General features: G+C 37.0%; 1 protein-coding gene across 1 annotated transcript; it reads right to left on the bottom strand.

The window, feature by feature from the left end:
- Positions 1–8,624: 8,624 nt before the first annotated feature.
- On the bottom strand, positions 8,625–11,766 carry LOC136674309 (collagenase 3-like). The gene is made up of 10 exons (XM_066650230.1): positions 11,674–11,766; positions 11,016–11,257; positions 10,660–10,808; positions 10,313–10,441; positions 10,065–10,226; positions 9,807–9,942; positions 9,577–9,710; positions 9,070–9,229; positions 8,876–8,979; positions 8,625–8,758 (listed from the first exon to the last, which is right to left on the bottom strand). The coding sequence occupies exons 1-10, from the start codon at positions 11,749–11,751 to the stop codon at positions 8,664–8,666; spliced, it is 1,389 nt and encodes a 462-aa protein (XP_066506327.1). The 5' UTR covers positions 11,752–11,766; the 3' UTR covers positions 8,625–8,663.
- Between the last annotated feature and the right edge of the window lie 2,122 nt (positions 11,767–13,888).

The raw sequence follows: 13,888 nt of genomic DNA, 5'->3' as shown, positions 1-13,888 counted from the left end.
CTCCAGAAGAATGACTGAAACGGTCTTTTCGGAACGAGATACTGAGGTAATAATTACTTTACCCCCACGTCCTCAGGTAATAATTACTTTACCCACACGTCCTCAAGTAAAACTAATCCCGTCCGAACAGGGCTTAATAATAATTATGAACTAAGAGAGAAGATAGTTTATTCACCTCCATTATCGTGGAACTTGTTGCTAGCTCAGCACGGAAAATCCCACCGGCATGGCATCACATCTATTGGTCATCATTTGAATGAGGCAGTCAGCTGTTTCTCTTTAATAGGAAGCAGATCAGTCTGTGGTTTCTGGTGAGGTGTCATTGGATCCCCAAACTAAAGAAATGATAGACAGGTTCAAAAACACACAACCAAATAGTTATGTGACCACTTATTTTAAACAATAATTTTCTTTTAATTCAGAATTTATAATTTAGGGATACAAAGGACAAGTAACAACCAAGATGTTTCTTTACAGTGATTACCTGGCAGATCATTTGTCAAATAATTCAATAAAACTAACGGCATTGATTGTAAATGAACAAGTAGGTAATTTAATAAATACATACATTAAAATTAAATTAAATAATAATTTAAAAACCTTAACATAAGAATGCTAATCATTGGTGAATCACAAAGTAATTTTAAATCGTTGTATGAGATTATGAGCTTCCTCTATTTCCATTATGATGATATTGTTTTTGATATTGTTTGTGGTTGTCAAGTCTGGGATTTTTAGCAGGGCTCTTAAGTTTCATAAGTACATATTTTTACAGTACAATAGGGAACAGAAATGACAGCAGTAAACATTCCCTAAGACCTGACATTTGTATTTTTAGTGGACACTACACTTTTCTGGGAGTGAAATATATCCTTTGTGGTTGTGATTATGTAATCCATGTTGAGTATGACATAGAGAGGAGAGCTAGAAATATCTTTTGGAGCAATATTCAACCAAAAATAATTCTCTGATTCATACCAGTTTTGTTATTTGTAGCTTCTGCTACGGCCTTATGTCAAAACCACTGTGAGAAAATACTGTATTTTGATGACTCACAAACCATGAACACAGTTTTGAACACAATCTGACCTGTGGGTTGAGAAAAACATATGCCCTGTGTTAATTACACATTTTCAAAATTTTCTCAATGACAATAAATCATACCTTCTACGGGGGGCACTTATTTATGGTTAAACTTTCTGTTTTAATATTTTCTACCCAATAGTGACTGAGTTAAAAACCTAAAGGTAAAGGTGCTCCGGCCTCATTGTAGGAGACAGGTTTAAATAAACTTTAAATATGGTGAAGGTGTTCATTTAATTGTTTCCACTAATTTTCTTTTGACCAAATCGCCAAAACCTTGGCCTAAACATGGAGGACCAGATTTAACCCCTTACCCACCCCTTATACACACAATAATATCTGTTCAACACCTTGTGTGACACTGTGTGTGTGTAAAGTTTTGGGTGCCTCTGATCAGAAATACCATGTACCTTATAAAATGTAATTCAGAATGTAACAGAACGTATGGCCAGTGAAGCAGCTTCGCCTCAGCGCCCATGTAAACAGGTAAAATCCAGTTTATTTTGCCTGGTAAACGTCACAAGACACAGTCTTTCCGCTTGAGTAAGAAAAGAGCAGTTTTTATGAGAAAAGCATGTTAGAACAGATCACTGTAAAAAACCGGAGCGTTAAAAGCCTTTTGTGGGTTTTACTGATAAAATCTGACCAGACATGACAGTGAAACCATTGTGGAGATGACTTCCCAGAAAAAGAAAAATGTCTACTGAATAAATTATTCCAAGATTAAAATAACAAACCTGAACCTCACCTTTTATTACTTCATTTTGCAGCCTTTTTATTTAACATCCATCCAAAAACAGCCATTAAATACAGGCTTCTATTAAGTAGCATTTGGGAAGATATAGAAAACCTGTATGTAACAGATAATTATAAGAAAAAAAAATCCTCATTTAATACAATATAATCAACCATTTTATAATGTAACATCAACATTTTCAGAGTTCAGTGTCCAACCCTGGCCTCCGTTAGAGCTTCCCTTCATTTAATCTCTAGGGGACTTTTAATATTTCTGTTGCATCTACTTCCTCTTAGGGCGGTACGGTGGCGCAGCAGGTAGTGTCGCAGTCAAATCAAATCAAATTTATTTATATAGCGCCTTTTACAACTAATGTTGTCACAAAGCAGCTTCACATAGTATGAGAACAGAACATTTAAATCAAAGCCCAATGCGAGCAAGCCGAAGGCTACAGTGGCAAAGAAAATCTCCCTCGAGGCTGGAGGAAGAAACCTCCAAGAACAAAGGGGATCCATCCTCCTCTGATCAAACTATAGATTGAATTTTAAATTATCACCAATGAAGTGTCATTATGCTACATAATAATAATAATAATAATAATAATAATAATAATCGTGACATCAATCTTGGGGCATAATAATAGTGCATCAGCTTGGAAGAATCAGTCAGTGTTGCTAATCTGAGTCCATTTCTACTTCAGTGTAGTTGATCATGGTGAGTGGTCAGAGGCTGGCAGCAGTAGATGGAGGTGAGCAGCTGGTCTGGTGTGGGCTGCAGGTGAATCCAGTAAACAATCTTCCATCAGTGGGCCACCTATTTCTCAGAGACCAGTAAAGGGAAGCAGTTAGTTTAGTTGAGTGCAGCAGAGAAAAAGAGCATGTGAATATTCCCATTAGTGTAGTGACAGATCTAACTGTAACAGACCGGGAGGAGGGAAACCAGAAGGAGCTCAGGCAAAGACATCCTGCCGCTCCAAGCAAGAGAAATGGTGAGCACATCATCCGAGTTTACCCTGATTCCCCATGCCCATGAGTTCCTGAAATGACAACCGTAAACTACAAAGAGGTTAGTTGCCAAAGGCTAAACTGAACAAGTGTGTTTTGAGCAGAGACTTAAACATAGTGTCTGTGTCCTGAACACTAGCTGGAAGATAGTTCCAGAGCTGAGGGGCTTTGTAGGAGAAAGCCCCCCCCCCGCTGAAGTCTTATGAATTCTGGGTACTAGTAAGAAGCCGGCACCCTGAGATCTGAGTAATGTTGGTAGTATTCAGGGGCGAGACCATGTAGGGATTTATACGTGAGTAAAAGAATTTTGTAATCAATACGGAATTTAACTGGAAGCCAGTGAAGGGCCGATAAGACTGGGCTGATATGATCAAATTTTTTTTGTTTTGGTGAGGACCCTGGCTGCAGCATTTTGAATTAGCTGGAGTTTACTCACGTTTCTGCTGGAGCATCCTGATAAAAGTGCATTGCAATAATCTAATCTTGATGTAATAAAAGCGTGAACTAATTTTTCCGCATCTGGGAGGGATAAGGAATTTCTTAACTTAGCGAGGTTCCGAAGATGTAGGAAAGCTGTTTTTGTAATGTTACATATATGCTGATCAAATGATAGATCTAAATCCATTATAACGCCTAGATTTTTAGCTGATGAGCTCGGGAGAACAGGGAAGTCAAAATTATGTATTAAGTCTGATACCTTATTTATAGCAGGTTTTGGACCTAGAAGAACCTCTGTTTTGTCACTGTTTAGCAGAAGGAAATTGTATGACATCCAATGATTCACTTCTTTAACACAGTCCTCCATTTTCTGTAGTGTTGGTTTGTCGCCTGATTTGGCTGATATATATAACTGTGTGTCATCATCTGTGTAACTGTGGAAGGTAATGCCATGCCTGCTAATAACTCTGCCCAGTGGCAGCATGTATAATATGAATAATAAAGGTCCTAAAATGGAGCCTTGGGGAATTCCAAATGTCATTTTTGTATGAATAGAAGAAACATTATTTACTTTTACAAACTGTTAGCGATTCTGTGAGGTAAGGCTTAAACCATGATAGGGCCGTTCCTGTTATTCCAACCATGTTTTTTTTTATCTTTCTAGCAGAATAGTATGATCAATTGTATCAAAAGCTGCACTGAGGTCTAGTAGAACTAGCATGGATACGCAGCCTTGATCAGAGGCGAGAAGAAGGTCGTTCGTTATCTTAACTAAAGCCGTTTCGGTGCTATGGTGTGGCCTAAAACCAGATTGAAATTTTTCATATATGTTATTTTTATGCAAGTATGGCCTAAGTTGTTGGGCCACAACTTTTTCTAAGATCTTAGATACGAATGGAAGGTTAGAGATGGGTATATAATTGGATAGTACACTAGGATCAAAATTCGGTTTCTTGATCAGGGGTTTAATAATTGCTAGTTTAAATGCTTTGGGTATGTGACCCAGTCTAAGGGACGAATTTATGATTGTTAAAAGGGGATTGATTATGACTGGTAATACTTCTTTAAATGCTTTTGTTGGTATTGCATCAAGTGTGCAGGTCGTACACTTTGACGAGTAGATGATTTTCTCCAATTCTAGCTGTGGTAGCTGTTGCAGGTGGGATGCAAATAATCTGGAGAAATTAGCATTTCTTTATTAATAGAGATAGAGTAAAAAGCACCCACTCACAATGGATTCATTAATAGCCCTTAAACATAATAAAAGAACACTATATAGGAGACCAGAAAAAAAATTAGCTTGCCTGATCCCTAAATATGATTTTATTCGCAAACCTTTAATTTGAAAATGCGCAACAGAGATTAACGTGTTTTGGCAGCGAGTCTGATAAGGTGGGTCTTTAAGCCTTCATTAAGGTGCCTGTTCTAATATAAAGCTGGTCCATTCATCAGCTTCACTGGCCTCCGGTTCACCATCAGAGTCTGGCTTATATAGTTAGTTACCAGCTCTGGGCTTGAGGTCAGTTACGAGAGCACAACAAATAACAATGACTGATAATTACAGTTATGAAAGCGGCTTGTATATAACTGTTAGGGAAACAGAGGAGGATTTTGTGAGTTACTGAGTACAGAGTTTGCGGCTGCTAACTTTAGCCCGATTAGCTCACTTTTTTGTATTAGAAATAGATTCTAGGAATAAGTGCTTTTCTGTGGTTTCTGTATGGAAAAAAATGGTTAAAGTCACACTTTGTATCTGTGGAACCCAAGCTTTGTTGATGACAAAGTGTTAGAGTCAGGTTTTTGAGAGTTACTGATGAACAAGTGCTAGTGTTATGCCTGCTAACTTTAGCTGGATTAGCTCAGTTTATAGAGTTGGTGCTATTTCTGTCAGTTGCTGTTGTAATAACAGCTAGAGTACCAACAATGTTACACTTTATGTCTGTAATAACAAGGTCCAGCTTCTATTATAAGGTAAAATATGAGTTTTATCATGTAGCCAACATCATTTTATTTGATTACACACATTCCCCTGGCTCAAAGCCATCTGAAGCCCACAAAGCCGTTGCCCATCTCTGTAAACATCACTTGGAGAGAGTGGGGCCTGCATGTGTTTCTGAGAGAGAGAGAGGAAATGTATATTAGTAGAAGCCCAGAGAGCCGGTCAAGTTTATGTGAGTGAGAGACAGAGATGTGTGTGAGACTTACACGACAGTACTGCAAACGTGAATTACACTCAGCAGCAGATAAGGGGAGATCAGGAGACAAAAAGGCCAATTCTTAAATTGTACTGTTTGGGAACTGAGGATACTAATTGTTGCTGTTTAGTGAGTGAAATTTTGCCCATTTTCACTTGATACAAGATTTCAGTTTTGTAGCAGTCTGTCTTCGCTAATGTCTGATGCTTCTGTTCAAGATGAGCCATAGGAAACAGATCTGGACTGATCTGAAAATTTTCTCTTTTTTGACTCCATATTATCAAGGCTATTATTATACTGATGATGGAGCAAGGCATGTACAGTTGATCTACGGCATCAGGCATCACTTAACCAATAAGAATGTTTAGACTCTGTGACATCATTCATGGACAGCCCCCTTATTATCATCAAGAGCAAGGAAAAATGAAAAAAAAAATAATGCAGAAAAAATAGCTATAGAAATACATAAATAAATAATAAAATATATAGATAAAAACGAAAATAAATAAAAATAAAAATAAATTTAAAAGTTACATATATAAAGAGGAAATATACATAGAAAATAATAAAAATAGTAAATAATACAGAAATAAATATACTGAGTAAAAATAAATGCACAAAATTAAAAATATACATTAATATAAAATTATATAATTATTATTTATTTATTGTTTTTAAATCCTTTATTCCTCTTTTCTTTCTTTAATTCCACGTTTATTTATTTATATATATTTATTTATTATTTGAAAATCTCTGCCTAAGGTTTGTTAACCAATCACATTCACTCCTGCCTGTTGGCTAGGTAACGGTTACATCTGGGGCTTCGTAAACACATTAGACCAGTTTCAAACGTACAAACGGCAGCAAAATGCTGAGGAAGCATCTTTAGAATTTTATAAAAAAAAGTTTTTTGAATACAATCAAAAACATCGTCTTATAATGGTATTGTAACATGTAATTTGATTTATTTTAGTGCATTGTTGTTTTGAGTACTAATCTGTAAAGGGAAACGTTATCATTTATTTAAAGAAGGCCTCTCCTCACTCTTCTCCTGAGGTAAGTATTCCGCCATTTTAGGGTTAGAAGCCACAGATGTTTGTCCTTGTCTGTGTCATGATTTGTTGTATGAAGCTAGCAGACTAACAGCAGCAGGGAAAAGCACATCACATGCTATTTCAAATCCAGTTCAATAGGTGGCGCCAGTGGCCGCTGACTAAAGGAACTGAATGTATGTTTCTCAATATTATAACCCGCCATATTCGTGCACTGCGCAGTTCTACACTGTTCTACATACTGTTGCTTGCTCTGCTCAGTTGCTCAGTTTCTGTTATTCGCCCTCTAGTCCTTCATCTGTTTATTGGGTATTTTACCTATGTTTGTTCTAGTGTCGTATAGTGACGCTGCTGTTTCTTCTTTATTGTGTCTTATAATTTCTTTACTTACGTTATCTAATAGCGGTAACGGATCCTGAATATAAATAAATGTGTAGTTCTATAGATAGACAGGACAAATAGACGGGCAAAAAGAACGACACCAAAAACAACACCATATAGCTGCCTTGAATTTTATCTGACCACTTATTTTTAAACCAATATTATTTTTATTCAGAAATTATAACATAGGGATACAAAAGACATGTAACAACCAAGATTTTTCTTTGCAGTGATTACCAGTCAGATCATATGTCAAATAAATGAATAAACTTAAAGGTATTGATTGTAAATCAAATAAGTAAGTAAAATAATAAATAGATAAAAAAATACAAAATAATCATTTATAATATAAAATAGTGGGAAATCAAAGAGTTTTGGACCCTGAGAATGCTGAACCACAGTGTAATTTAAAGTCATTGTAGCTTATGAACTTCATGTCCATTTTGATTATATTGTTTTTCAGCACATTTACTATGACCCATTCCATATATCATTGCAGTTTTAGTTTTGTTTTTAACTTGAATCAAGGCTTTTAATTAATTTCTTTCATTTTTTGAAATCAATAAGTTATGAAAAGCTACAAGTACTCACCTATTCCACATATTAAACCTTCGTTTACCACACAACTGGACTTTAAGGTTATTGTTCACTTCATACAGTGTACAGTACCATTTTTCTTGCAGTGACAATGTTTCCCGTATTAGCTCATACAAGGATATTATAAACTCAACCCATGCAACAGTGATGGACTCAGACTGTTTGAAGGGGTGAAAAAATAACAAGGGCACCTACTGCATTACATAGGACCCCACTAAGAGAGATTTTACAAGGGCACTGTGTTATGTTTTCTCACTTGGAAGAGCGTCTGAGAGGGTACAAGTTTTATTTATTTATTACAAAAGGGATGTTGAATTTATTCCAATTTCAGTTTTTTTTATATATAACTTTTGATATTTTAGTTCTCTTTCTCCTTTATTTATCAGACCAGATGACCAAAATAAACATTCTAAAGTTGTCTCTAAACAATTCAATTGTTTTTAGTGAAAATAAACAGATTTATTTTTCCTAAATGTCACTCTATACAAAATATCTTAAGTTGGTTACAGAAAGCTTTGGAATATTGTCTTGGTGTTTTTGTCAGTTAAATAAGGCTTTGGGAGAATTAACAGATGACAGATTCTTGATTTCTGCATTTTACACAATGTACGAACAGTTTTGGAATTGGGTGGGTTTTATTTAGAACTGAATCTGCATCTGAAAAAAAATCCTAGAAGAGATTTTTGAGAAAAATATGTGCTCTTCACAGCACCACACTACCCTCATTACCTGATTTTTTTTTCCTGTGGCAGTCTCAGTTATTCTGTGTATTGATTATGTTAAAACATTTTTAAACAGTGCTCTGTGCATGTGTTTATGTTGAGGTGACGTGTCAGACAATCCCCTGCTGTGATATCGAGCAAAAGTCAGGTGATTCTTAATCACAAACATTTTCATTAAAAAATAAATGCTATACAACTTTTACATTTATATGAATTTATTAAAGTTTAATTTAGCTTTTAAAGATTAGAAACTCTTCAAAGATAAATATGGAAAGAAACAGAAAAAAGCAATACAGAGTGAGTATTACAGTAGAATTAAATAATTTAAAAATACTTTAAATAAAATATGAAACTGAATAACAGCCTCTCAAATTTGCACAATAATTTACTTTAAAATTTCATATTTATCTTGACTGTGGCACACCACTGCCTGCATGGTGCATATGCCTGAGTGATTAACACGGCAGGAAGTAGTTGTTATTGAGCACACGGAGGAGTCTTCCATAGCCAAACTCAAACAGGCTTGACCCACTGTAGAGGTAGGTGAAATCTGTAAAAAAAAAACGAATGAACACAAAGTTAGAGGGATTAAACAAGTGCCTTGTTTTCATTCATTTGGACGATATAGATTTTTCTACAGTCTAGATTCCATAGGTTAAATACTGACCCCTGTACTGGAAAGCTGCAGTAACTGTCCCGGTCATTCCTGGGAATCTATCTGCCACCAGTTTTTTGAATCCTTTGTCTATTTTCTTTGTGGCCTCATCATAGCTGTAAAATGATAACATGATTGTATTAGTAAGTATTATCAGAGTGTTGTGTCAGTTCTTGTCATCTTCACCTGACAGTGGTGTTACCTACCTGAAGTAGTGGTTTTTGACAAAAAACAGTGTCTTGCCAGTTTCCTGGTCATAGACGGCAGCATTGATCCTCTTCACTTTAGGGGGCAGACCCATGCTGCTGAGGGTCTTGGGAAATCCCTTTGCCAAATCATAACCAGAGAAAGCCCAGACTTTCTGACCTGAGAATTAAGGCCACACATCCACATTAAGTCTTAAATAAGACTAGATATCAATGGAGTGATTCCCAGACAGGGATTAAACATAGTCCTGGACTATATCCTAGTTTTAATTAAAAATTACATTTAAAAATTTTGTGCGATCCAGGACTAGGCTTAATCCCTCTCTGGGAAACCACCCAAAAATGTTTAATAAACATCTCCGTTAGACGAGATGTTAGAATATTTCTGTGAAGATTTGATGGCATTCAGCTACAAGAGCATTACTGAGATCAGGTACTGACTTTAGATGTTCAGTACCTCACGAGAGCACCTCATCTGTCATCTGTGTCCATTATGACCTTTCTTACCTTTAAAGATGTACACCAAATCATCTGATGGACTCTCATACGCAGCATCAATGTTTTCAGGAGCCTCTGGCCAGAAGCTCTTGATCAGATGTTGCTGAGACTCTGTAGAGAACGGGCTGTTACGCCAGAAGAGGCTGAATAAATGTAAAACAGAATTCAGCATTAGACGGTATTACGTGGTTAAAGATATTATATTGAAATCTTAAATGTAATTTAACATTTGTGCATACCCCTTCTTGAAAAAGAGCATCTCTCCTCGCAGCAGGGTGACTGCATCCAGGACCAGGTTTGGGTCACAGACATTAGGGGTGACTGGAGGTGTGGGTTTAGGCTTTTCTGGGTCAACAGGTTTGTCAGTGTTTGGGCCTGTTGTGTTAATTTCACACATGTTAGTAATTCACTGGAGAAAACAATGCATTAGCAATTTATTGATTGATTTTCAACTTAAAGACACAGTTACCACATATCAGACAATTTCAGGAGCTTACCATAGATGGACTGAATACCACTGACGTCATCTTGGGGCAGAACAAAGGTCTCAACATCTCTGAAGCTGTAATTTGGATACATTAGAGCACCAGGATCCTGGGAATGGTCAAGTCCCAGAGCATGTCCGAACTCATGGGCAGCCACCAGGAACAAGTTGTATCCTGTAGTAGACCAAAAGATGTTGGCATACATGAGGTTCATATCATGCATTGAGAGTGTTGTTCTAATCATAGGTGACAATTCTCACCAGAATAAGAAGAGGAGGTAAAGAACTCATCGTCATCAAAATGGGTATCTCCACCAATGCCAGGACTAGGGGGAAAGGCGTGAGCCAAAAAACCATTGGGTCCATCAAATGGGTAGCCATCGCCATGCTCTGTGAAAAGGAAAAAAATAATTACACTGGTGAACTAACCTCGGTTGAAGATGCAGCTCAAACTAACACTTTGATAGGGATTCAGTTGTACAGTGCCGACAGGTTACACACTTATTCTGTCTAAAACTATGGGTTTATTCTCAACAGTAAAGTGAAGCATTATTAGTGAGCACTTTTTAATTGAGATGAATTTGAGGACCATGAGTCAGGATACTGACCTCGGACACCGAAGGAAATCATGATGTCGGCCTCACCACTGTAAATGCGTTTGAACTTGAGGGGAGTGACATCGGCCCAAACTTGGAAAGCTCTCTCAATTGAAATGTCCACTTCAGCTTGAGACATGTCAGGAGTGTAGTTCAGAATCCTGTAGTGGAAAATCACAGTCTATTTACAGACCCTACTGGACAAAAAAAAAAAAAACTACAACCAAGCTTCTAACCAGCAAGTGCAGGTCTAAAAATGGTTCATGATTCCCTCTGGATACATCATACACAATATACAGATTACAATGAGATTTTCTCTGGAAGCCCTGAGAAAAATCAAGAGCCCAAGCTGGAATCTTCTCACATACCTGTAGGTCACCAGGTTTGTTTTCCATTTGTAGTTTGCACCAGTAACTACATATGCAGATACGTCTGGAACTCCACACCTTGGTTTCTTCATCATTTCCAGTGTCTCAGTGTCCAGAGTTCCTGTCACGTTCAACCTGAAGAACTCCTGCATCTCTGCCAGTTTCACACTCATGTCATTGACCGAGCGTCCGAAAGACTCTTTGCTCTTCTCTGTCATGCCATACAACTTCTTCAGGTAGTTCTGGTGGAATCAAGATGATCTGGAGTGAGAAATCTGAGCCTAACCTTTTGAGGTTTAATTTTCCATAAGTAAAAGAAAGACATCTAAATATCTAAATATCTCAGCAGTTTCTAGATACAATGTTGAGATCAGATGGAAAGCTGAGTCGTGAGGAAGAAAGACGCACCAGTGAATTTCACTTGTGTCTCTTGTGTTTTAGTCGAGGTCTCATTAGTCTCAAACTGAGATCATAACATTCATAATAACCCAGCACTTCAATCATGTATCATCCAAGACTACGAACGTCCCAGTTTAGTTCATGTAAATAAAATGTTATCTGATCCAGAAAGATCTGTTTAACCACCCTTAATCCTCCAGAGCCATTAACATCCGTCTTCTAAGCTACCAATGCCTCTTTAGTGCAGTGGATTTCTTACCTTTGCCAGGTGTTCTTCTTCCTTGCCAATAGGTGGTGATATTGGGCTCGAGAGAGCAGCGATCACCAGGCCAGCCATAATGCAGAGCTGATAGAAGGCCATGTTGCTTCTTCTTCAAGGAACTGTTTGATGCTGCCTTGGGTTTCTCTGCTGGCCTTTATACTGTAAGAAGAGACAGGTTGGGCAACACTTTGACTCACTCTGTGATGTAAAATAAGGAAGGAATTCCCCTCATTTCCTTGGACAACAGACTGCGTGGTCCAGGTTTGTTTTAAAAACATTTTTTTGTTTTCTTTTTACCTAAAAACTGAGTTTTAATGTGAACAGAGCTGTGATGACCATCTACCTATCTACCTTTGAAATTTGAATTTGATTTCGTTTGATGCGATGAAGATGAGTTAATTTGCTGGCAGTTATTTAATGTATGGATTATTGTCCTATCATGGAGTGATGGGATGTCATGGAATTTCATACAATGTAAAGAAATATTATTCATAATGTGGCCAAAAGTTTATAGACGCCTGCTCATCCAACCTGTCTTTTACAATGTAGCCTATTAATTAGGAGTCTATTCCTCTTTAGTAGCAGTGCACACTCTTTTAGGACAGAGTACATTTTGGCCATTGCTGTGGGGATTTTATTGCAACCAGAAGGGCAATATTGATTTCGGACACTAATATTGGATACATTTGAATGAACAGGCTAACAAACCCCACTCCAACTCTGTACAAAGACTTTGAAGGAGCTCTCACACTCCAGAGAACACAGTTCCTTTGTTCTTAACCCTCTTTAAATCTCGCTTGGAACATTTGGAACTGAGCATATGTTTTAATGGAAATACCTTTAAAGAGATACAAATTTGATGACTAAAGACTTCAGACAGAAAATACTAAGGGACTGGAGAAGCTATATTCAGTCTAAAGCCCTATTCTGATGGGATTAGTTTTACATGGGGAGCTGGGGTAATGTTAGTTTTCCACAAGATGTTAGTAATGTTTATGGTGGATAAGAAATCACGGTGTAAATAACAGATGGCAGGGGTGTGGATGGAGTGTATAGACTGTCACAACTTTTCTGTCTTTTAATTTTAACGACACACGTTCATAACATGCATGGGGGCTACTAGTTTATATAAAAACATACCTACAGCTGTATTGTGGATTTGAGGGTGGTGCATCGTTCAACTGCTGAGCTTTGATTTAAACCGTGTATTTCATCACTAAACGTCCCCTTCAGTTCCTCTTTTCCAGAGAAAACCTGCAAAAAACGAATTTTCCCTGAAATATGACTCAATATTACACCACATTTTAATTCGGATGGGATTAGTAGAACCTGGAGTCATTTATACTGCTCGTTTTACAGGAGATGATCTTTACTGAAACGGGAGAGCGCACTCCGGAAGAATGACTGAAATTATCTTTTCGGAACGGTTTAAAACTAACGAGATACTGAGGTAATAATTCCTTTACCCCCACGTCCTCAAGTAATAATTATTTTACCCACACGTCCTCAAGTAAAACTAATCCTGTTTGAACAGGTCTTAATAATAATTATGAACTAAGAGAGAAGATAGTTTATTCACCTCCATTATCATGGAACTTGTTGCTAGCTCGGCACGGAAAATCCCACCGGCATGGCATCACATCTATTGGTCATCATTTGAATGAGGCAGTCAGCTGTTTCTCTTTAATAAGAAGCAGATCAGTCTGTGGTTTCTGGTGAGGTGTCATTGGATCCCCAAACTAAAGAAATGATAGACAGGTTCAAAAACACAAACCAAATAGTTATGTGACCACTTATTTTCAACCAATATTTTATTTTAATTCAGAATTCATAATTTAGGGATACAAAGGACAAGTAACAACCAAATATGTTTCTTTACAGTGATTACCAGGCAGATCATTTGTCAAATAATTCAATAAAACTAACGGCATTGATTGTAAATGAACAAGTAATTTAATAAATACATACATTAAAATGAAATTAAAAAATAATTAAAAATCTTGAACATAAAACTGCAAATCATTGGTGAGTCACAATGTAATTTTAAATTGTATGAGATTATGAGCTTCCTCTATATCCATTTTGATGATATTGTTTTTCAGCACATTTATTTATGAAATGTCATATTTGAGGGCAGCATGGTGGTGCAGCAGGTAAGGTCTGTGAGGAGTGTGGTGTGTTCTCCCTGTGTCTGTGTGGGTTTCCTCTGAGT

This window comes from Hoplias malabaricus, chromosome 18 (assembly GCF_029633855.1).
Source record: "Hoplias malabaricus isolate fHopMal1 chromosome 18, fHopMal1.hap1, whole genome shotgun sequence".
Classification (NCBI taxonomy): Eukaryota; Metazoa; Chordata; class Actinopteri; order Characiformes; family Erythrinidae; genus Hoplias; species Hoplias malabaricus.
The sequence above is the reverse complement of the archived record's forward strand: the minus strand, read 5'-3'. Positions and strand labels throughout refer to the sequence as shown.